Genomic DNA, 25575 nt, shown 5'->3' on the forward strand with positions numbered 1-25575 from the left:
AGCCACCTGGTTTATGGGGTTTGTTACAGTAGCTTAAGATGAGGAAGACAACAGTTAACCTTAAATATGGGACCACTTTAAGCAACTTATAATATACCAAAACTCAGAGTTCTCGTGGAGTGACTGCTCACATAACTTCAATATCTACTGGACCGTATCTTCAACATCCAATTGACCATACTGGAGCCCAAAACTTGGTCACCGAAACACTGATCTCACACTCTGGCCTTCTCTCTTCTCCTCACTTTTTGGACGAGCCACTTCTCAACCCTAACACACAACTACTGATGTTTTTTTCTGCATCTGTGCCCAAGGTTTAAAAAAACTGACATAGCACACATTCAGGCCAACTCCTATTAAGCTATCTTCTTCTGCACTTGCCAATTCCTTAGTATATATATCCCTTACAAAGGCTACTCCAAGTCTCTTCGTCTCATTTTCAGAAGATGGATGGTTTATTAGATTCATAATAATTTTAGAAATAAAGAATCTCAGGGATATTATTTCCAACTCCATTATTAAGTAAATTTAAAGGATTCTTAGAATTTAAAGGACTAGAGCTTTACAGACAGTAAGTCAATTAACTTGAAGCCCCTTACACCGAATTTCAGCATACTCCAACTTGATCATTCCACCTTAGGAGCAGATCTACAGAGAATTCAAGGACTCAAACTAAAGCCACATTGCCTGAATTCAGTTCCGGCTAGGCCACTTAACAGCTATATGGATCTGGACAAATGACCAATTATCTGTGCCTTGGTTTCTTCATTTGTAAAACAGACATAATAGTAGTATCTGCAACATTGGGCTGTGACTGTTAGCTAAGTTAAAACATGTAAAAGCACTAGAACTGGGCCTAGCACACAGTAAATGCTAAATAAAAGTTAATTGTGTTAATTATCATTCCCTATAGAACCTCTGGCGAACGAGAACATGCTCCTCTTCTAAGTTTACTTCTTTTCCATTGTTCTTAATCCCGTATTCTCTATATCCAATAACTCAGCTGTTACAATCTTCTCTCCTTCAGCAGCTTTAAACAAAACTCTTCCACTTGTCCTTCTTTTGATGACAAATTTCTTAAATTGGTCTTTTCCATTTCCCACACCTACTTACTATAGTTTGCTCCTAAGATTCATCCCTTGGCTCTGGGCTCTTCGTTTTCTGAACTCCAATACTTGTTCCTCAGTATATGTTACCAAATGCCAAATCTCCACATCTAATTTTGAGTTCCTGCCCAAGCTCTAAATCTATGTGTCTCCAAACATATGATATCTCTACCTGGGCATCGTACCATGATCTCACACTCAATTTTCCTCACATGCAAAATGATTTCTAAGGTATCTTCCAAGTATAAACATTTTCAATATAATCTCAACAAAACTTATCATATTCTCTACCCATTTCAAATCAGTTTCCCGCTATTACTTCACAGTATTTGCTATTGGTGGCACTATAATTCTCCCAGTAAGCAAGCTTTGTCTAGACTTAGTTTAGAATTTCTGACATCATCCATTCATTTCTAGCCTATCACTGTACCCAGATCTTTCCAGGTCTTCTCCTGATTTTATAAACCTCCTCTCAATTTTACATTTATAGCATCCTCATAATATGCTGCCACATAATCACCCACTTAAAATCACATCTTCAAATATTCTGTCACATTATCACCCACTTAAAAACCTCCAATAACTGTCTACAGTTTAGTCCAAATTACTTAGCCTGACACTCAAATTTTTCTACAATCTGTTCCCAAACCATCTTTGTAACACTACAATCCACTAATCCCTGTAATTATTATATGCCTCAGTCAAACTCTACTTACCACCTAAGTTTAACCAACCAGTTCATCTCTATATAAGTTCACAACATCTGCCATCATGGAATGCCTTCCACCACACTGTTCATATATATCCCATATATTTTTCAAGACTCAACTCAATTTCATTCTTTCCCATAAAATCTTACAGCCCAAGGCAACCTCTCCTTCGTTTGAATTCTTAAGCAATTTATTGCCTATGCAACTCACTTGCCACTTAATTATATAATGCCTCACACGGTTATCTAAATGTGTGTATCATCCATCTCTCACATCACAATAAAAACCCCAGGAAAGGATAGTATCTTATCTCTTTGGATCCACTATATTATCACTGAAAGCTGTACATAATAGGCACTTAATAAAAAACTGCTGATTGTGTGAAAAACACAATCACCTTGCTTCATAAGATACTAACTGCCTCGCTCATGTAATTCCCTTTAAGAGAAAGAAATTACAGAAGAAAGAGCAGAAATAGAAAATTACTGTTTTGGAACCACCATAGTAATAATGATTCATGCAAGAATCATCAATGGATGCTAAAACCATCACATGAAAGTTTCTAGGGAACAGGATATTCATACAGTATCAAAATATATCTGAACAGATTACTTATGAATTACAAAGGGAAAAAAGGTACCTTCACAGTGGAGAAATCTGGCGGACACCAATGATCAAAGTTAACATCACCAATAATGGGATAAACTGACATCAAGTGCCTCCTGATGTGATGCACTGAGGACACAACATCACTTATGTATTATTCCTGCCAAAAATGCATAACCTGAAACTAGTCATGAGGAAACAATCAGACACACCAAAAACTGAGGGATAATCTACAAAACAACTGACCTATACTCTTCAAATATGTCAATGTGCTGAAAGACAAAGAAAGGCTGAGGAATTGAACATGAGATCCTGGACTGGATCCTGGATCAGAAAACAAATTGCTATAAAGGAAATCACCACTAAACAGGACAATTGGTGAAATCTGAATAAGGAATGTATTAGGCAACAGTATTATATTGTTAAACTGCCTGATTTTGATCATTATTGTTTGGTTAAGTAAGATTTCTTTATTCTTAAAAGAAATGTTGCAAAGTCTTTTAGGGTAGATGAAATCTAAAACTTACTCTCTAATAGTTCAGCAATAATAATACTGGTAACAGTAATCATAACACATATCAATAGAAAAACTGGCAAAAAAAGTAGCAAAATGTAAACAACTGGTGAATCTAGGTGAAGGGTACACAGGAGTTCACATCGTGCTATTCATGAAACTTTTTTTCAAAATAAAACTTAAAAAATAAATACCCCAATACCACATAAAGTATGAGAAGTTTTTATCAGTCTGTGTGGTATTTCACATTTTATTTGACAATCTTAAAGCAAGGCATTGTAATAAAAGTTATTTTCTAAATGAAATTACATTTTACATGCATTGGAAGAGTTCACTCTATAAAAACATTTGTTCTAAAAAAATACATCTTTCTGAAATCAGAGAACCATTTTTAATAATGTGAACAGCCCAACAATAATCTTTAAAAAAATTCAAATGTACCACAGAACTCAGTTAAAATAAAGTCAATTTTAGTTAGTGATCCGTCTTAGAAATGTTTTAAACAACGTAGTTATATCGTTTTCAAATATACAGAAAAATGAGAAAGTAAAAAATGGGCTGATTAAATCATTTTAAGGAAAAAATTCCTTGTAATTAACATATTAATAAGCATTTGTGAATTACTGAGTTTGCTTCATTATGATTTATAGAAAGCATTTATTATAGCTCACAAACTTCATCTCTCAAATATCAAATTTTTGATTTAGCTGATTATAAATTTTTCATGAGTGCTTATAACAGTCACGAATTAGTAATTTCTATAGGCTTCTGGCACCTTTAAAGGAACACTTCTGGTCAAAGTGCAATATGGTATAAAGGATTTTCTACATTCAATATAGTATTAGCAACAGTCCTTTAAAGTTTGATACCTTATTTATGAGATGTTCGGTAACAACTTCTCTTAGTCCAGTGTAGAGCTTTTCTCCATGTTTATGCAAAACCATTGTATATGCATTTCTATAGAGCTCCTCAAAACTAAGACCACTGTTATTCTTACGCTGGATTTCTTGAATTGCATTTTTCAGAAGGTCCCAAATGCTGTTTACATATTTTTCATCCATGGTCATCTGTAATATCCAAGAGAGAGAAGAGACAAAAAAAAAAAAAAAAAAAAACAAAACCAATGGTTGAAAGTCTTTCTACATTTGTCCATATATAGTAAATATTGTATTATATAGATATGATTATAAATCTATGACACATAAGAACATTAACAACCTATTTTAACAGGGGAAAAAAAAGGGATACATTTAAAAATAGGTTCTAGATCTGTTAGAAGTAAAATTTCTAATCTTTTAAGACCTCCCTCCAATCTTACCTGGAGCAGAACTCTTCATTTTAAATAAAATCATAATGATTTATATACCCGTAAGTCACTTACCCCTTATCTCTCTCCCACCAAAATACTTGCCAAGTTAAATCCCAACAGCCCACATACTCCTGACATATATCCGTATAGCTGAAAGAAAATGAAGAATAACATATGCCCATATTTTTGGTCCATCTGAGTTTAAATTCATAACCACTAACGTTAAGTGCAGCCTTCATGCAACCCCACAATTCCACTAGTCAGTCTACTCACTCTACTCTTCTAGATGATTTTATACCACCTCCTCCATCCTCACTCTATGATTATGACTGCTTCCTATTCCACTGAGAAAATAAAAACAACCCGATGAGACACTATACAAATTCCCATCATATTCACACACCAACCAACCTGATTTTATGCCAATAAAACCTGCTAGGTTCTTGTGCTCAAAGTGCCAAGTTATTGTACTCGAAGTATAGCATAAGGACCAGACACATAAGCAACACCTAGGAACTTGTTAGAAGTGCAGAATTTCGGGCCCTACTCCAGACCTACAGAAACAGAATCGACATTTTAACAAGAACCCAAGGTAGTATTATACAGAATGAAATTTGACAAGTAAATCTCTAGTTCTATGCCAAACCACCTATTGAAAAGGCCTCCCTTGGCTGGGCGCAGTGGCTCACGCCTGGAATCGCAGCACTTTGGGAGGCCGAGGCGGGCGGATCATGAGGTAAGGAGATTGAGACCATTCTGGCTAATACGGTGAAACCCTGTCTCTACTAAATATACAATAAAAAAATTAGCCGGGCGTGGTGGTGGGCGCCTGTAGTCCCAGCTACTCAGGAGGCTGAGGCGAGAGAATGGCGTGAGCCCGGGAGGCGGAGCTTGCAGTGAGCCAAGATCGCGCCACTACACTCCAGCCTGGGCGACAGAGCAAGACTCTGTCTCAAAAATAAAAGTCCTCCCCTTAGTAATCACTCATCTAAGCATCATCAAAATTTTTCCTCTGGTAGATAATTTCCATTCATACTGAAAACTGTCAGTTTCACCACACGGACTGGCTCATGCCTGTAATCCTAGCATTTTGGGAGACTGAGGCAGAAGGATCACTAGAGCTTAGGAGTTTGAGACCAGCCTGGGCAATATAGTGAGAGACCCTGTCTCTACAAAAAAATTTTTTAAGAACTAGCTGAGCATGGTGGCGCATGCCTATAGTCCCAGCTACCCGGGAGGCTGAGGGAGGAGAATCACTTGAGCCTGGAGGCAGAGTTTGCAGGGATCCAAGATCACAACACTGCACTCCAGCCTAGGTGACAGTGCAAGATCGTGTCTCAAAAAAAAAGAAAAGAAAAAAGAAAAAAGAAAAAAAGAAAATTGTCAGTTTCCTAGGTCAAAAACAAAATCCTCACAAACCCATATATTCCTTCAGCACCATCTAATCTCTCTTTCCATTTATGACAAAATCACAGGCAAGAAGGGGAGATTGTACATACACTGTCTCCAAGTTCCATCTTTGCATTATATCTTGAATCTACTCCAATAGGGCTTTCATCTTTACCATTTCACTGAAACTACTCTTCAGAAAGCCACCAATGACTTCTATATTGCCAAAATCTAATGGGCAAAGTCTCAGTTCTCCTCTTACCTACCTATCCAGCAGCATTTGAAAGAGCTGATCACTCCTACTCCTTGAAACAAATTTGGCAAGGCATGGTGCCTCACACCCGTAATCCCAGCACTTTGGGAAGTCAAAGCGGGAGGATCACTTGAGTCCAGGGGTTGAAGACCAGGTTGGGCAATATGGCAAAAACCCGTCTCTACTAAAAATACAAAAATTAGTAGGGCATGGTGGCGTGCACCTGTAGTCCCAGCTCCTTAGTGGGGCTGAGGCGGGAGGATCGCTTGAGCCCGGGAGGTCGAGGCTGCAGTGAGTAGAGACTGCGCCACTACACACCAGCCTGGATGACAGAGCAAGACCCTGTCTCAAAAAAGAAGAAGGAAAAAAAAAAAGAAACAAATTCCTCACTTAACTTTCAAGCACTACAATCTCTTGTTTTTCTTCTACTTCTGTCTCCTATTCATCTGTTTTACTGGCTCTTAATTATCACCTAAACCTCCAATCCTAAAGCTCAAGTTCTCGATTTCTTATCTAGCCACACTCAGTTTTTTTTTTTTTTTTTAGCCACACTCAGTTTCTAGATGGAGTTGATGTCATCTATTCTCATGGTTTTAAATCAATCTTAAAATTGATACATTCTCTGTTTGGCCCCCTCTGTACATGCCAGAGTCATATATCCAGCTACCTACTCAATGTTTCCACTTGAATGCGTAGTAGGCATCTCAAACTTACCAAGCCTGAAACAGAACTCCTCATCTTTTCCCTCAGTTGGTTTCCCCTGAAGTCTTTTCCAACTAAACAAATGTCTACTCCATCCTTCCAGCTGCTCTGGCCAAAAAGCTTGTGATCATAATTAACTACTCTCTGACCCCACTACTACTCCAACAGAAAATGCTGTTGTCTCTAACTTCAAAATGTATCCCCAGAATTCAACTCTTTCTCACCACTTTCACTGCTACCATCCTGGTCAAACCACCACCACCTCCAACTGGTCTCCATCTCCACTCTTGGCCTGCTATCATCAGGCAACCAGGGTGACCATGTAAAAGCATAAATTAAATCATGTCACTCATTTGCTCACAACCCTCAAATGATTTCTCATTTCCCCTGGAGTTGAAGTCAAAGTCTTTACAATGTTCTATAAGCTTCATTCCATCCGATAGTCTCTCAACTTCATCCATTTTTTTTCCTTTTGTTCACTCTGCTCCATGCACTCCCTGGTATATATCAAACAAGCTGATTTCAGTGTCTTTCTATTTGCTATTCTTTCTGTCTGAAATGTTCTTCCCTCAGTTTCCTGCATGGCTCAAACCTCTACTCAACTGTCATCTTACAGTGAAGTTTTAAATGCCCACCTTATTTACAGTAACAGCCTCACCTCACTACTGATCCCCAACTCCAACCCACATTCTTCATTATTTTCCTGGTCTCCCTCTCTACAACCAAATGTCAGCTTCATGAAGGCAGGGATCTTTTTTTCACTGCCAGATTCCTCAGCCTCTAAAACAGGATATGGCACATAACAAGGATTCATATTTTGGTGACCGATTTTCTGCTAATATATGATTAATGACCCCTTTGTAAATGCCAGTAAATGCCACATAAAATCTCCAAGTTCTGCATTTACAACCTAAGCAACATTGATCAGCTTCACACATACTTCTGATCTGAACTGGATATAAAGTACTGAGTTAGTGGAATCCTCTCCAAGTCATGTCTGATGTGTATGAATGTGAAAAGAGGAAGGAGTAGGCAAAATAGTTATTTTAGTCACCCTGGCAGTAAAATACCAGCTCAACTCTCAATCAAGAGGATCCTTAAGCAAATGACTCAAACTGAGTCTTGTTATTCTAATCTTTTCTGGAGAGCTTAAGAAGGAACTTTAACAGAACAATTTCTTTTCTTTTACCGAAATCCTATGCAAGACCTAAGTCTGTCAGAGACTTTTAACAAATGACTGTAAAAGAATTTACCCCACACCTATACTGCTACCTCTTTTTAATCAGATATCCTGATAGACAGGATGTCATCCATATAAAATGTACTGATGCGGCTAACTTTTCACAAACAGAAGATTCAAGGCCATGTAATAATGATGGCCTCAAATACCATAGCTGTGTATGTGCAGTGTGGTTTTAGTTTGTTGATTGCATATGCTGAGGTTCTAATAAAGCAAACTAAGACACTATCTCTTGACATTGAGTAACAAATAGATAAAGTAAAATACTCAGAACAATTTCAAAAAAGAGCAAAGTTAATGTCAACTATAAGCCTCAAAGATACCTATACTGCCAATAGCTGAGCAAAACATCAAATGATCTTTTCAGGCTCTATAACCTAAGATCCCCTGAAAGCCAGAAAAAGTATTAAAATGTCTCTATCCAGAGTAAATTACAAAATTTTTCTACTAGAAGCTTAAGAATTTTAAAACTATAAAACCAAGAGGCTTCAAACATTGTAAAAGTACTCTCACATTATTATAACATAACCATTTTCACATATATACATCAAGAGCTGTTTTATTACACAAGGTTGTATGTAGTGTTTTTTTTTTTTCTTTTTAAATTCATGCCTTATTGATAGATAAGAGATGGGGCTGCAGGAAAAAAGTTCCTTCTGGTGATAGCTAAGGTTAAAAATTTTTCTAACAAATGAGAAGAAGAGCCAGGCACAGTGGCTCCCGCCTGTAATCCCACCACTTTGGGAGGCCAAGGTGGACAGATCACTTGAGGTTGGGAGTTCGAGACGAGCCTAGCCAACATGGTGAAACCCCATCCCTACTAAAAATACAAAAAATAGCCAGATGTGGTGGTGCATGCCTGTAATCCCAGCTACAGGGGAAGCTAAGGCAGGAAAATCGCTTGAACCTGGGAGGTAGAGGCTGAAGTAAGCCGAGATTGCGCCAGCCCACTCCAGCCTAGGCAACAGAGCAAGACTTTGTCTCAAAAAAAAAAAAAAAAAAAAAAAAAAGACGACAATGAAAATAGACCCAGAGAGATTAAATGACTTACCCAAAATCATACAGCTGGGATTAGAACTTATATATCCCAAAACCTAGTCCAAATCAGTGGACTAATGTCACATTCCATTGTGCTAATATGGTAAAGTAACGTCACAGTCACAGATTATCTTGGTAAACACAGTTAGTATATTGGTAGAGAACATAGGTTTTGCTGTCAGACAGGCTTAGGTTTGTGCCACAGCTTTGTTACTCACAAGCCATGTGACCTTGAGAAAATTAAGTCCTGGGTTCATTAACAGTATCTATCTCAAAGGGCTGTCATGAAGATTAAATGAGAATGTCAGTAGATTTAACGTAGCCCAGAGCACAGTATAATCCCTCATACATCAACTAAGGAAAGTGCCCAATGATAGAATCTCTTGAACTCTCATCAACAGTCATCAAATAAATGTCAGAAAGAAATACAGCTTTTTCAAGCTTAGCAAATATACAGATATGAGCTAAAACAAAGGCACCTTAAGAGTAACACTATGATAAACGCACTTCAGTATAACGTAGCTTTCTTTTAGAAAACATTATTCCCCTGCATCTCTTGTATACTACTTTTCCAGAGCCATTTAAATCATTTTCATCCTGAGAACTCTGTCCTTGGCTCTTGTCACTCTCTACTGGGTCCCTATGCATTTTCATTCGTTGTCATGGTTACATCTATTATCCGTACATGTAGGGTTCTAAAACTTAAGAGGGATTCCAGAGGTTCCTAAAACAATAAACAGAACTTTCCAAGTATACTGTGTGTGCACTTCTTTTCTGGAGGGTAGGTCCCTAATTTCTATCAGATTTCCCAAGTTTGTCCATATCTTAAAGAAGATAAACTACAACAGTCCTCCTATCTACAGTTTCACCTTCCTTGGTTTAAGTTACTAGCAACCAACCACTGCCTGAAAATATTAAATGAAAAATTCCAGAAATATCAATTCATAAATTTTAAATTGCATGCCATTTTATGTAGTATGATGAAATCTCATGCCATCCCACTCAGGATGTGAATCCTGAATTACATCTTTGTCCAGCATTTCCACACTATGTTACACACGCCACACCCGTTAAAAACTTGGTAACTTAACAGCCATCTGGTTTATCAGATCAAAATCACAATGCTTATGTCCAGGCAATGTTTATCTTACTTAATACTGTCCCCAAACCACAAGAGTAGTGATACTGACAATTCAGAAATGCCAAAGAGAAGCAATAAAGTGCTTCCTTTAAGTGAAAAGGTAAAAGTTCTCTACTTAATAAGGAAAAAAAAAAGGTATGCTGAGACTGCTAAGATCTATGTTAAGAACAAATCTTCTGGCCAGGGTGGTGGCTCACGCCTGTAATCCCAGCACTTTGGGAGGCCCAGGTGGACAGTTCACTTGAGGCCACAAGTGCAAGACCAGCCTGGCCAACATGATGAAACTCCATCTCTACTAAAAATACAATTAGATGAGTGCAGTGGCACACACCTGTAATCCCAGCTACTTGGGAGGCTAGGGCACAAGAATCACTTGAACCCAGGAGGTGGAGGTTGCACTGAGCTGACATTGTGGCACTGTACTCCAGCCTGGGCAACAGAGCAAGACTCTGTCTCAGAAAAAAAAAAGAACACATCTTCTTCTATCCACGAAACTGTGGAGAAGGAAAAAGAATCTGCACTAGTTTTGCTGTCGTAACTCAAAACTACAGAAGTATGGCCACAATCATTCACCTTACTTCATCTCATCACATAGGCAGTGTATCATCTCATACCATCACAAGGGTTAAGTACAGTACAAGATATTTTGAGAGACCACATTCATTTTTTTATTACAATATAGTTATAATTGTTCCACTTTATTATTGTTGTTGCTAATCTCTTATTGTTTCTAAATTGTAAATTAAACGTCATAGGAAAAAACAGTACATATAGGGCTCAGGGCTATATGGTTTCAGGTATCCACTGGGGGTCTTGGAATAAACAGATTCCCTGTGGATGGGGTGGGGACTTCTGTACTGGCATTTATATTAGTGGCTCCCAAATCTATACTGCCTGCCCAGATCTTCCCCCCAAAGTCTAAAACTCTTGTTTCAACCACCTGCTACACATCTCCAATCAAATGCTCCAGACACAGATCAAACTCATCGTGTCAAAAATCCCTGATAACTCACCATCCAAACCTGCCCAAACCTTCTTCCTGTAATCTCTAATTCAGTTGTGGCAATACAAACTACCTAATTATACAAGCTAGAAGCATAAGCCTTATATTTTTTCTTATCTCTCATCTCCTTCTTATCCAATCATCAAGTACTACTGACATTAAGCCCAAGGTATTTCTCAAATATGTTCCCATTTTTTCATCCCAAATACAGCTGACCACTGAACCATGTGGCGGTTAGAAAAAACTGACCTCCTGTGCAGTAAAAATACTGTGTATAACTTTTAAGTCCTCCAACTACTAATAGCTTACTGTCGACCCAAAGCTTTACCAATAACATCAACAGTCTATTAACACCTGTTTGCTATGTTGCATGTATTACACACTGTATTCTTAGAATAAAGAGAAAAAATATTAAGAACATTGTAAGAAAAAGTATTTGGTATTCAATAAGTGGAAGTGGATTGTCATAAAGGTCCCCATCCTTCTGGTCTTCACATTCAGTAGGCTGAGGTGTAGGAGGAAGAGAAGTAGTTGGTGTCTTAGGGGTGGCACAGGCACAAGAGATGGAGGAGGGAGAGGTAGAAGGGGAGGCAGGAGAGGCAGCCATACTCTGTAACTTTACAAAAACACACTGTAATCTGCCTGACTTTTCTGCTTTTTCATTCCTCTAAAAATGTTTCTATCTGGTCCCAAACCTTTTGCCACTGTTTGTTTTAAGTTTCAGTGCCCACATCACAGAACGGTCCATGTCATAAAAGTCAAAGCATTCTTGAGTATCAGAAACCTCCTGCCAGATTCTCTAATGTCAATTTGGTTTTTGACACTGCTTCTTCTACATCTTCCTCATCATCTGTCACTGGTTCAGAAGCGCTCATCTCCATCAAGTCATCTTCTGTTGATTCTTCCGGTGTGATGTCCATTAGCTCTTGAATTTCTTCAAGATCTGTATCCTGAAACCCTTTGCTTCCCACTTTACCACACTCTTTCATGATTCTGACTGGCTCTGCTGTAAATCTTGGGAAGTCATGTACAACATCTGGACAGTTTTCTACAGCAAGAATGTATCATTTCGGGCTAGATGGCTTTCATGGCTTTTTAACAATGATGGCATCTTCAATGGTGTAACCCTTCCAGACTTTCATCATGTTCCCTCTATTGAGGTTCTCTTCCATAGCAATGACAATCTTTTCCATAGATTACTACTACTGCATTTAATGCGCCTTAAAGGTCCTTATTAACCCCCCACCTTCCCCATCTACAGGCTGAATTAAAAACACTTTATTTAAGGTCAAGGATACCACTTCAACACCTTCAGTGTTGAAGAACTCATGAGATTCTGGGTGGCTAGGTGCATTGTCCAGTAGAAAAAATACTTAAAAGGCAGTCCCCTTACTGACAAGGTACTTCCTGACATCAGGGACAAAGCACTGATGGAACCAATCCAGAAAAAGAGTTCTCACTGTCCAGGCCAGGCCTTTTTGTACAACCAAAAGACTGGCAGCTAGTGTTTATCTTTTCTCTTCAAGGCTCAGGGGTTAGTAGATTTATAGATAAAGTCAGCCCTAATCAAAAACCTGACTGCACTTGCACAAAACAGCAGAGTTAGCTTATCCCCCTTCCTGCCTTGTACACCCTAGTATGTGCTTCTCTCCCTTACTAGTCAATGTCCTTTGTGGCACTTTTTTCCAGAATAGGGCACTTTTGTCTACATCAAAAACCTGTTTAGGCACACAACCTTTGTCTTCAATGATTTTCTTGATGGTGTCTGGGAACTTGTCTGCTGCCTCTTCAATGTCAGAAGCTGCTTCTCCTATTACCTTACATTTTTTAAGCCAAACTTCTTTCTAAAATTATCAAACCATCCTTTGCTGGCATTATATTCTCCAGCTTTAGATCCTTCACCTTCCTTTGACTTTGTCATATAATGACTTTGCTTTTCTTATCATATGCTTTTCTGATCATATTAGAATCAGTAGGTATACTTTTCTTACAGCAATCCTGCACCCACAGACAAGCTGCATATTCAATATGAAATAAAAAAGTATTTTGCAAAAAGCACAGGGTTTTTGCACCAGCTGGCACAGGTGTAGCGACGGCTTCACAAACTTCCTTTTAACAATGGTCCTGGCTTCATTTACCTTGAAATGGCAGGTAACCACAGCTACAGAACTTAATCTAGTACACATCAAGCAATTCAACAATTTCTTGTAACGTCATGACTTTTCTCTGCTTTTGGGGAGCACTTCCAGGTTCACTGGGGGCACGTCGAATGGGTTCCATCGTGTTATTCCAGGTTTACAGTATTCCACTAAACATAATGAAAAATATGTGAAAACCACAAAAGAAAACTTTTTACTACACTACAGAGAGAAACTGCTCACACGAAGATGATTAGTCATAAGGTATTTTTCTGTTTGTTTTCGTTTTTGTTTTAGACAAGGTCTTCTTCTATCACCAAGGCTGGAGTGCAGTGGTGCAATCATAGCTCACTGCCGCCTCAAACTCCCAGGTTCAAGGGATCCTTTCGCCTCAGCCTCCTGAGCAGCTGGGACTACCGGTGTGTGCCACCATGCGTGGCTAACATTTTTAATTTTTTTTTGCAGAGATGGGAGTCTTGCTTTGTTGCCCAGGGTGGTGTTAAAACTCCTAGGCTTGGGCTGGGCATGGTGGCTCACGCCTGTAATCCCAGCACTTTGGGAGGACAAGGTGGGCGGATCACCAAGTCAGGAGATCGAGACCATCCTGGCTAACACGGTGAAACCCCGTCTCTGCTAAAAATACAAAAAAATTAGCCGGGTGTGGTGGTGGGCGCCTGTAGTCCCAGCTACTCGGGAGGCTGAGGCAGGAGAATGGCGTGAACCCAGGAGGCGGAGGTTGCAGTGAGCCGAGATCGCGCCACTGCACTCCAGCCTGGGCAACAGAGTGAGACTCCATCTCAAAAAAAAAAACAAAACCCCAACTCCTAGGCTCAAGCAATCCTTCCACCTCAGCCTCCCTAAGTGCTCCAATTTCAGGTGTGAGCCACTGCACCTAGCCACAAAGCATATTAAGTGCATACTTGCAACATCTGAGCTCACCCTGATAATAGCAAGAGGTGGCTATAAAATGTATTACAGCAATACAATATGTACTACAGTTAATTTTATGCAGTTACAGTTTAATACTGCATCTTTACACTTGTTTACATTTCTCTTGACTGCAAATGGCACCATGTACAATCTGTAAGTGCGTGCCTAAGTTTTAATAAATTTTAGCTTTTTATAATAGATTTGTGTATATTTTATGGTAGTAAATGACACACAGACTAGCATCTACATATATTGTATGCATTCATAACATTATTTTTTTGTTGTTATTTAGGCTACACAGTTCATCTTGTGAGTATTTTCAAATCTCCATGAAGTGTTCCAATATATTTATTGGAAAAAAACCCATGCAATAAGTGGATCCATGAAGTTCAAACCCATGTTGTTCAAGGGTCAACTTTACTACTGTCTTAAAACTTTCACCTAGGCCGGGCGCAGTGGCTCACGCCTGTAATCCCAGCACTTTGGGAGGCTGAGGCGGGTGGATCATAAGGTCAGGAGATCAAGAACATCCTGGCAAACACGGTGAAATCCCGTCTCTACTAAAAAATACAAAAGAAATTAGCCGGGCGTGGTGGCGGGCACCTGTAGTCCCAGCTACTCAGGAGGCTGAGGCAGGACAATGGTGTGAACCAGGGAGGTGGAGTTTGCAGTGAGCAAAGATTGCACCACTGCACTCCAGCCTGGGCAACAGAGTGAGACTTCGTCTCAAAAAAAAAAAAAAAACAAAAAAATCCTTTCACCTAGTTCACTGCAAGAGCCTTCCAAACACTATGAACTCCAACCTCATGGAATCTACCTCCCTCAAAATCACAATCAAAATAAACATAGGTACACCATGACCCTGTTCAAAACCCTTCTATGGTAGCATAGTAGGCATAGACCCAGTTTATGCTCACTTCTCCACACCTGTCTGACATGTATTTCCTAACAACATTAAACCAATGGGAATTCTTAATATACAACTTGCTGTTTCTCACTCTATTTTCATCACTGTCACAGCCCCTCCCCACTTATTTCAGTTCCCATGTCTTTTTTTCCCCCTGCTTTTGGTCTTCCTTTGCTTTGCCTTTTCTTTATCTGATTCTTTACACATATCTTCTGAACACAGCTCAGGTGTCATAACCTCTAAGAATCCTTCAATGAACTCCTCAAGCAAAGTTAACAACTCCTTCTCAGTTCTTCCATGATATTTTATAGTGTAAACTATATTTACTTAACTATACACTAAATAAACTGTAGTGTATTTTCATTTATATGGGAATGTGGTGATAGTCTATAACTACTAGTGACAGTTTGTAACCATCACTGTACTCCCATGTAGCTTAATTATCTGTTCATGCACCTTCTTCCACTAGACTATGGGCTTCTTAAGAGATTATGCATTTTTCTTCAATGCCACATAGAAGGTTGTAAACAAATGTCTGTTGAATGAATACTACTTTATCCATGTTATACCAATGTAATTTTGACAACACAAACTTTTTACCTATAAGGCACAATGATACAGGAAAACCGTTGAATGTGTTTACCCTCAGCAATTAATCTAATTTTTAAATAATCAAATCTTTTTCTAACAGAAGTAGTGTACAAGTAACACACTTTTAAACTTTACATCAAGCAATATTTTCAGATTTTTCCCATTCACCTAACTACAGGCCTCACTCAGAAGGCTGCTTAATCATTAATTTTACTAATAAATATTAACTGGGAAAAAAACGGTAGACCAAATAGGCCCTTCAGAAGCGGATCAATAAGCTACAATCTTTCCCTAAATCAAACAAGTCCAAAAACTACATATCAAATGAAATGGGCTTCAAGTGCAGATTAATACATACACATGATGGGGTCTTGGCATCAAATGCACGTCAACAGCCTTAGCAAAATAATGATGTTACTAATGAGCTTTAATCTTTCCACTTGCCCATCCCTGACACAGAAGCAACATTAACTGCTACTGAAAAATTTTTTAAATGACTAAATGTTCAACTCTCACCTCATCAATATGTTAACAATAAAAACTTTAGGCTATACTTCATTCCAGGAGCAATAAAATTTAAAGGCTCTAACTTTATGTATTAATATATTTTTTAAAAGAGTAGTAACATTCTTCTAAAGTAACATTCTAAATTATTTGAGCAGGGCTTTAACCCCATTGATAAACTGATTAAGTTGCAATAACTGCAAATACACTAACGGATCTAGCAACCAATGCGTCAGCAAAACAATAAAATACACTGCACACACATCTATCATCTATATACACAAACATGTAATATTTGCTATCTAATTATCAGATGTATACAGGACCCTTCCCCAAGAAGGCCAAGTTACAAAATGATCAGCAAGCAAAGTAAATTCATTCAGCAGAAAAAGAAACAAAAGCTTTTTTAAAGGAAAGATATAATTAAGGATTCTTAAATGTTTATAGTTTAGTAAGACTTTTAAAAACCAAGTCAAGAATTTAATTTTTAAAAGTGATCTTTGCCTCCTTACCTCCCTCCAATCCAGGATTACAATTTTCTCATCAGAAAAGTATCAATAACAAAAATAAATCTATAATGGTCTTTGTTTTCTTTAAAGCAAAATCTTTTCATTTACATTACTTCAGATGATATAAAAAATATAACCTTCAAAATGCCTGAATTTGAAAGGATGTCAGTCTATTATATACTTACACATCTTGAAGGTTCTGTGATTACTGAGAGAACTACATCGTGAGACAAATTAAAACTAAATGAAAAGAAGTGAATTCTTAACATCTACTACATACAAAGGACAAGAAGTCTTTAGTCCTCTGTGAATAATTTTCTACAAGAAAAAATTTAGAACAGGGTGGGTGGGGGAAAGGGTGAGAATTTGAAATTCCAGGCAATTCAGAATGACACAGCTAGAAAAAAATAAACAAGGGAAAATACTTGATCTTAATTTCAAGCTCCAGCCTCAAAAAAAAAAAAAAAAAAAAAAAAGCTCTGGTACAAGTATCTGAGGAATGGCAGTATTTTTTAAATCTGATACAACTAAGCTATTAATTACATAAGGAAGCTCCCTCCCAAACTATAAGCACCTCAGAGTAGATAAGCACCTCAGAGTAGATTCTTTATGTTATTGTACCCCTTACAATGCGTGGCACAATGTATAGATAATATTAAAAAAAAATGATCTGAATACAGTCCATTTGCAGTTAATGATAAGGAGTCTTATTTGATGACCAACCAGTATACAATTACTTAAGACATCTGCAATAATACCATTTATCCATCAATTATTCCTTAATCAACGTCAACCATCAAAAATATAGCCAAAGATCCAAGCTTTGAGAAAAACAGCCCAGTGGGACACATTCAAACAGACTTTGAACAAATTAACCTTTCAAAGCTCACTTTCCTCATTTGCTTGTGGCCAAAGAAATGTGAGACGGTGGACTGTGGGGTAATTAAGAAAGTCTGTGAAAGCATCTGGCACACAGCACTTGCTCAATAAATATGTTTGTTTCTTCCTTGCCTATGCAGAAGAGACATGTAGCCTTGATTAGTGACTTAAAACTGAATGTAAAAACTACTGATGTTTGGTTAACTGGTTTCTCTGGTTACAGTGGAGAACAGATGGGAGTGGGGGAGTGCTGCCAAAAAAAGAGCTGATGTCAAGGAAAAAGAAAAAAAAAGATTATCAATTAGAAAAGCACAGCAGCATGGGACAATTCCATGAAATCACAACCCGATAGACATTCAACTGGGCTCTAATATCATTAAATTACAGAACAGTAACATTCATAATGAGAAAGTTAAATCATCAATAGAAGGTTCAACTATGATTTGCATTTCAGTCCTCAATATGAGCAGGCTATCCAAAACTCAATTTGAGAATTTGGGAAATGTGAAACAATTTTTTCAAAGACACAAGGTCAAGCTTCCAGATTAGCCTATTTAAGTCCATTTAAGTCACAGAGCAATTGAGCTAAAAGTACTAACAACTCTTTCAACTATATCTCTGTGAATGACTTTCGCATATATGGAAAAAAAGGTATGTATAACATTTCAAAATGTGGTAATGACCACAACAAATAAGATACAATAATGTAAGTATTCTCACTGAGGTAAAAAGCTTGTCACTGTCCTACTATTGGTGCTATTTCCACCCATAAAAAAAGAGATGTTACAGGAATCCCTTAAACACATTTTATCCAAAAAACACAGTAGTCATAATAACTAGAATTCAAACATCGTACCTACAGACGCTCTGTATTAAGAAAATTAGTGATTATATCTAAAATCAACACTTTAAAATAAAATTTGTTGTATTTCCCAATATACTATGAAATCCAAAACACTACTATTTATACAATTTAACACTACTATTTATACATACATGGGTCACATGTATATAAAATTACTTTTTACACATTCATCTATGATAATGTATAAAAACTCTATAAACTGTAAGACAATGACAAATTGATTGTACCTAAATCAATTACACATAACCCAAACGGAAAGGAAAAAAAATACAAAATACCGAACTGCCAGTTTGCTCTGTCTTTGAATGATTCTAACTATAATCAAGTAAGATATGACAGCAAATGGTCTATGACACAAAATTGTTACAAAAATCTGCTATAAGTCTGTTTAAAACTTTCCTACAACTGTCAACTCACCAAAAAAATGTACACAAGAACACAGCTAACTTTCCCACTGCTTCACATTAGAACTTAACCATCATCACTGAACCATACCATTCATAAAGAAAAATCTAAGACTAAAAAAGTAAGTAATTTTTGCAACATCACACAAAATATTTCAGACAAAGGCCACAGGAAAAGACACTAGTAGTCGGTGCCTAGATTTATGTATAAACACAATTGTCTTTTACTGAAATTTTTGGAGCTAGAATAAGCCTAAGGTAATCCCAAGTTAAAACCTCTTCATTTCACAAAGAAGAAACTAAGGCTAAGGAAGCTTATCCAAGATCACACAGAGCAATGAAGGAGTCCAAGTGTCCTAAGCTGAGTGTCTTTCCAGGGTACCATGTCAACTCAAATCATCAGAGTGCTCAATACCGAGAAATCATTTTATAATTAAATAGGCCAGTGTTAACATTGAGTTACTATGGCTACATGTTTGTTTCAGTCTGCTAAAGAGAAAAGAGCTTTTAACCAGAAATCAAGGTTCTGGTCATGGTCCTTCCATAAATTCAAGTCAGGAGTGTATCCCTCAGTAAACCACTTTCTCTAGACCTCTGTTTCCTCATCTGTTGAGAAAGAACAGACTCTCTCAAAAGTCTCTGCTACGGTTTGAATGCCTGTGTCTCCTCCAAAATTCATGTTGAAATTTAATCAACAATTTAAAAGTATTAAAAGGTACGGCAATCCAGGTGCAGTAGCTCACGCCTGTAATCCCAGTACTTTTGAAAGCCAAAGTGCGTGGATCATTTGAGCTCAGTAGTTCGAGACCAGCCTGGGCAACACAGTGAAACCCTGTCTCTACCAAAAAAAAAAAAAAAAAAAAAATTGCTGTTGACCTGCATCTGTCGTCCCAGCTACCCAGGAGGCTGCAGTGAAAGAATCCATTAAGCCCTGGAGGGCGTGGCTACAGTTAGCCAAGATCAAGCCACTGCAATCCAGCCTGGGTGAGAGTGAAAAAAAAAAAAAATGTGGGGTCTTCAGGAAGTGATTAACTCATAAGGGTAGAACCCTTGTGAATGGGATTAGGTAACCTTATAAAATAGGCTGACAGAGAGTTTATTTTTTTGCACTTCTGTCTCAGCCATGTGCAGATACAGGATTCGTCCCCACCAAAGGATTTTGAGAGGACAATGCATCAAGACATTGTGTTGGAAGCAGACAGCAGCCCTCTCCAGACAGCAGAACCTGCAGCACCTTGATCTTGAACTTCCCAGCCTCCCCACAAGTGTGAGAAAACGCATTTCTGTTCTTTATAAATTACTCAGTCTGCAGGTGTTATAGCACCACAAAAAGATTTCAAGAGTCACTTTTAGTGCTCAAAAATTAAAATACTAACACAAATAAGAGCACACAAATAAGAGCACACAAATTATTATTTGGCTAGTGATAGCATTCATCAAAAAAGCATATTTCTTTCATGTCTCATTTGCATACACCAGAAGTAGTAAATTATTACTAGAGAATTTAATCTTTGTATTTCTAATACATTTTACTGTTTAATCTATCACTTTAGTATATTCTTAAAGACAAAAAATTAAAAATCAAAGTATTTTAAACATATTAACTTCAAGGAATCACTTTTTGCTAAGTATATACTTAAATTTCTATTAATCAAATTTTTTTAATGTGTGTCGTCAGCCTTACAATTTAAAGTAGCAAAGTGTTAACTCATAAATAGGTCAACTAGTAATAATAAGCTTTTCTTACAGGTTATGCTTTTGACTGCTTTATTCAAGTCAATACACACTAAGGTCCCCTTAAACAAGTTATATATTCAAATGTTACGAACAATACACATTTCCCAAGTTTTTCATAACTTTTATAAATGGTCCATTTACTTAAACAGTAAAACTTAAGCTTACGAAGGAAGCTTAACGAAGGCTTCTTCCAACGCCTGGAACCTGAAGGTAGATTCTTTTTGTAAAGAGAGTAGTGCATTGTATAAGCTTCAGTGTCCCCGGATCTGCCCCTGGCTAATAATTTAAAAGGTAACCTTAGAATTAATTTTCTGTATAATGAAAACATGAACTTTTCAGTCAGACATACCTGGAATCTGAATCCCAACTCTGCCCTTCTCTAGGTGTATATGTAATATCACAAATATTTTACTAGTCCTCTCTGAGACCCAAATAGATTTAAAACAGGAGTAACCACATTATACTTAAAATTGTTTTGAGGATTTCAGATAATTAGTTCAAAGTATCTAAAACAGCCTACCACAAGTCAGACATTCAAAAAGTTGCTACTAATCTTATAAGGCAACCTCTAGTGGAAATGGAAAGGAATTGGAGATGAAAAAGAAAAAGTAATTTTTCACCATTACTTTGGAGAGGACAGGGCAAACAGAAGAGGCTTAGTGTTGCTCAGTTAAGAGCTGTTTTAGGTAAGAATGACTTACAAACACATATGTCAAGGAATTCCTCTTAGCAATGATGGCTTGCTTTTATAAAAAAGTATCTCTAAGGAATCTTGTATTTTCTTAAAGTAGGTAAAAATTCCCCTTTGAAGTCGTTTTATTCATCTGCTCAGCAGTAACATTTCTCATTTAAAGAGTAAATTGGGGTCCATTCCTTTCTCAATGATTACAAGTACTAAATGGAGGTCAAATTAGGAAGTTTTGCTTAGTTACATTTTCAACTTTAAAACTGAATTAAAAAAAAAAGAATGCTGTCTAGTAGCAACAGATTTGGATTAGGAGTTAAGGCAACTACAGGATCAGTTCTCAATTTCCTATTAACCGTTACCAAGTTGAGCAAGTAGTATTCTCCACACCTTTAAAAAAGATTCATTAATAATTATTACTAGTGATTTTAAAGCAATGGTTAACAGAATTTCTTAAAATGAAATCTTTTACAGAACCCCATATACAAATGGTAACACAGGAGCTGCTCTCAAGGACCACAGAGGGAGATTTCGAAGATTTGTACTTAACACTTCCTAGGCCTCCTGGGTCCTAGACACCCTCCAGGCTCCCTGTAAACGTTTGAAAATAACTGCCCTACATGAAACAGAATTATAGTTGAAAATTTTGATTTTCTGATTGAGAAATTCTTCTAAATGTCTTAGTGATACCACTATTAGAAAGCATTTTCTGATATGATTTCATTTAATCCTCACAATTTGTGAAAGACTGCTGTAGTTATCATCTTAAAGAGGAGGAAACAAACTTAAAGAGTCTGTTAGTTCCTTTATTCAACATTGTGTACTACATGCTGGGTGCATACTGCTGTACTGATCAAAGTCATAAAAAAGACTGAGGCCTCCTCAAGAAAATTATGCTCTAAAAAAGGAAATAGAGACTCCTCTCTCAAGAATCTTGGCTGTGAAAGGAGGTAGTTACTATAATGCAGAAGACAGGAAAAAGACATCTTCCTTCTCTGAGACCAGAGGGAAGGAGTCGAGAATGAATAAAGATGCAGATTAAATAACATAATTGAAAGGGAAGAATGCTGAATGAACTTTGAACTTTCACCTAATTACATTCCTTTTCACAGTGATGTAGTAGTTAGGTTTCTTGAAGTAAGAGCAATAAGAGAATTCTCAATAGATAGCTTAAGGACAATGATTAAAGTTTGGAATAGCTCAGGCAATAAAGGGGAGAGGAAGCTGACCAGGGACACAAAAGAAACTGCTCAGAGGCACTGAGAGTCCAGCTAAATTAGAGACCACTGTCTTGCAATTTTCTCCAGGAGTAGCTAGAAAATATGTTCAGTGGGGGCAAATAGGTAGAACGATCCAAGATGCTTTCTGCTGCTATTTCTGGCCTTGTTCTGGGGAGGCAGTAAGAAAGGGGCAACTGGTAACATAGGTGGAAGTGAGAGCACCATGGCTTGGGAGAATAAACGGGTCTTCCTGAGATCAAAGGGCACATTAACATGAGAAGGAACCAAGCAACAAGATAGAATAATTAAATAATAATAGCTTGCATTTATGTATAATGCTTATTATGTGCCAAGGACTATTCTAAGGAGCTTTATATGTATTAACTCCATCTTGAAAACAATTTTATGAGATAGGTATCATCATTTTTTCCTTTTTGCAAAAGAGGGAACAGACAAGACACTAAGTGATTTGCTCAAAGTCCTACATCTAACAAACAGAAGAGCTAGGATAGAATGCAATATGGAAGTTTGAAGATTTTTTCACTAGTAGGATGACAAGCTCTAAGCATGAAGATCCCTGCAATACAAGCCTGTCTGATCGCCACGGTAGATCCAGGACCTGACCCATAGCAGCAACACACAATAAATGTATTTTAAATTGAATAAATGAATGACCTCCACATGCAATGAACAAAATTAAGATAGAGGCTAGACGTAATATCTGTGAGGAATGTATTAACATAGTATCTGTGAGGAAGGTATTAAACTCTTCAATGACTGAGGGAGCATGAGTTCAGGAAGTCAGATGGTCATAGGGAGACAGCAGGAGAGTAATTCTCAAGCCAAAAAAGATGATGATGGACGTGGCAATAAACCACATCTGGGCCCAATAATTCAAGGACTATAAGAAAAATAGAAACCTCAATTCAAAAAGATAAGCCTGAGAAACAGGGGACCAGAGTGTACAATTTAACAGTGTGACAGGAAGGGATGAGATGCGAAGAGCAGTCATGGTGGAGGAAGTGAAATGTAGAGCACAGCTAGTAAACAGAAAGACTGGACCGCAGACTAAGTCTTCTGACTCCCAATTCAGGGTCACTGACAATTTCAACTCATTTTTCCAGGAGACTAGGCTGACTACCCTGCTACATACAGAAGTGCCACATGATCTTTAACGACCCTCTACTATATCTTAAGACTTCACTTAGAGTTACAAAAACTTCAAACATTTCAGAGCATCATTTGCGCTGACTTACTGAATTTATCAATTACTATGGTTTGGCTTAGAGGACTAGTTTCTCATTTAATCAATCATTCACTAACCACTCACACTATGCTAAATGCTGCGTGGTTCAAAAGGGTGTCTGGCATAAGCTTTGGACAGGGACCACAACCTAGTTCAGGAGTGAAAAAAAAGGGGAGGGGAGGAGTGAAAGAAAAGGAGGAGAAAGGGAGGAAAGGAAGGAAAAAAGAAAAACTAGATGTGTTTTTAGATGCACATTTAACGTACATATTATAGAACATGCAAACCAAATGAATATTTACTCCTTCAATAAAGTTACAAGAGGTGACACACTTACTCCAAGGATTACATGTGAATCATATAGGAACTTCTGTTTCTGAAGCCACCCCTCAAGAGCCAACAGGATTCTTTAAGTAGCCCATTGGTACTAAACCCATATCCTTTGAGAATGCTTTCTTAGCACGATTCACAAACTGGCTCTGCAGGCTTTTCAAAACTTAAGTTCTAGAAGTTGTACAATAAAATGACAGGATCGCTAAAATAAGTGTATGGCATTCAATGTAACTGCTTGCAAAAACAACATCCAATTTTAATATTGGCCTAATCATGGCTAAATATTGGTATAACAATAGTTAACTATGTGCTAAGTTCTATTTTAAAGCTTTATTTTACTTATCACACAACAAACCTGTAAGGTGGGTCTCATTAGCAGTCTCATTTTACACAGGGGAAAACTGAAGCTACAAGAAGTTAAGTAACTTGTTAAAGGTTATGCAGCTAGAGGCCGGGCGCGGTGGCTCATGCCTGTAATCCCAGCACTGTAGGAGGATGAGGCAGATGGATCACGAGGTCAGGAGATCGAGATCATCCCAGCTAACACAATGAAACCCCGTCTCTACTAAAAATGCAAAAAAATTAGCCGGGTGTGGTGGCAGGCACCTGTAGTCCCAGCTACTAGAGAGGCTGAGGCAGGAGAATGGCATGAATCCGGGAGGTGGAGCTTGCTGAGATCACGCCACTGCACTCCAGCCTGGGTGACAGAACGAGACTCTGTCTCAAAAAAAAAAAAAAAAAAAAAAAAGGTGATGCAGCTAGAAAGACGTAGAGCTGGTATTCAAGCTCGCACTCTTAACTACCATGCTTTCAGTCTCTTTACTTTTTAGTCACATCCCTATGTTCATATGTTGAATACTCCAGTGCAAAAATAATGAAAATTCTCTACAGACTATTCATAGTTTTATTCTCCTAAGTAGTCAAAGAAATGCCAATTAAAGCATTAAAGTACTATTTTTTCACCTATAAAATTAAACATACATTATGCTGGGTAAGATACTGCTACACAGACGTTAAACGGATACAATCTTGAGAAATACAATTAATTCTTAAGAGTGCTCACTTTAGAGCCAGATTGCTTGGGTGTGAATCCTAGTTCTGCCACTTGGAAGAATACCTTAAGCAAATTATTTAGCCTCTCAAAGCCTCATTTGTAGAACAGATAATAGTAGTATTCTATAGTTTGCTCAAATGAGTAAGTTTAGATATGCAGAGTACATGATAAGCATTTAGAAAGTGTTAGCTATTATTATTACCTTTATGGAGGTCAATTAGGTAATATATTTCAGTTATGTGCAGCCCAATAATTCCATAATCATAGATGGGCTCAAATATTTATGTGTCTAGTCACAGTTGCAATCTTTTTTAACAGAAAAAATATGGACTCCCTGGAATCAACGAAAATATTTGGCAACAGGGAAATGGTTAAGCAAACTGAAGTATGATAGTCATTAAAAACTATGTTTTCAAAAATTACAGTAAGAAATTTTTTAACAGCAGCATATACAATGATTATCTTACCTTAATTTTACTGTCTGTTCAGCCAACGGTATGAAATTAAAATTCCAAAAACACATGAAAATGTTAATGTTGTTTGTTTCCAAGTGGTAGGATTACAG

The 25575-nt window shown here is 37.5% G+C and overlaps 1 protein-coding gene across 4 annotated transcripts in view; it reads right to left on the bottom strand.

Moving 5' to 3' along the window:
- CUL3 (cullin 3) overlaps window positions 1-25575 on the bottom strand; it is a 113636-nt gene that overhangs the window by 81064 nt on the left and 6997 nt on the right. Inside the window, exons 1-2 of one of the 4 annotated variants that reach the window (XM_063713069.1) lie at window positions 16776-17042; window positions 3806-4003 (exon numbers count right to left, since the gene is read on the bottom strand). The exons of 1 other annotated variant lie outside the window; for it this stretch is intronic. In XM_063713069.1, the coding sequence (XP_063569139.1) occupies window positions 3806-4003; window positions 16776-16859 (282 nt within the window). In that variant the 5' untranslated portion in view covers window positions 16860-17042. Of the gene's footprint in view, window positions 1-2456; window positions 2583-3805; window positions 4004-16775; window positions 17043-25575 lie in introns of those variants that run through there. 2 more of the 4 variants (XM_054549906.2, XM_002812922.5) reach the window with 2 other exon arrangements.

This window comes from Pongo abelii, chromosome 11, assembly GCF_028885655.2.
Source record: "Pongo abelii isolate AG06213 chromosome 11, NHGRI_mPonAbe1-v2.0_pri, whole genome shotgun sequence".
Classification (NCBI taxonomy): Eukaryota; Metazoa; Chordata; class Mammalia; order Primates; family Hominidae; genus Pongo; species Pongo abelii.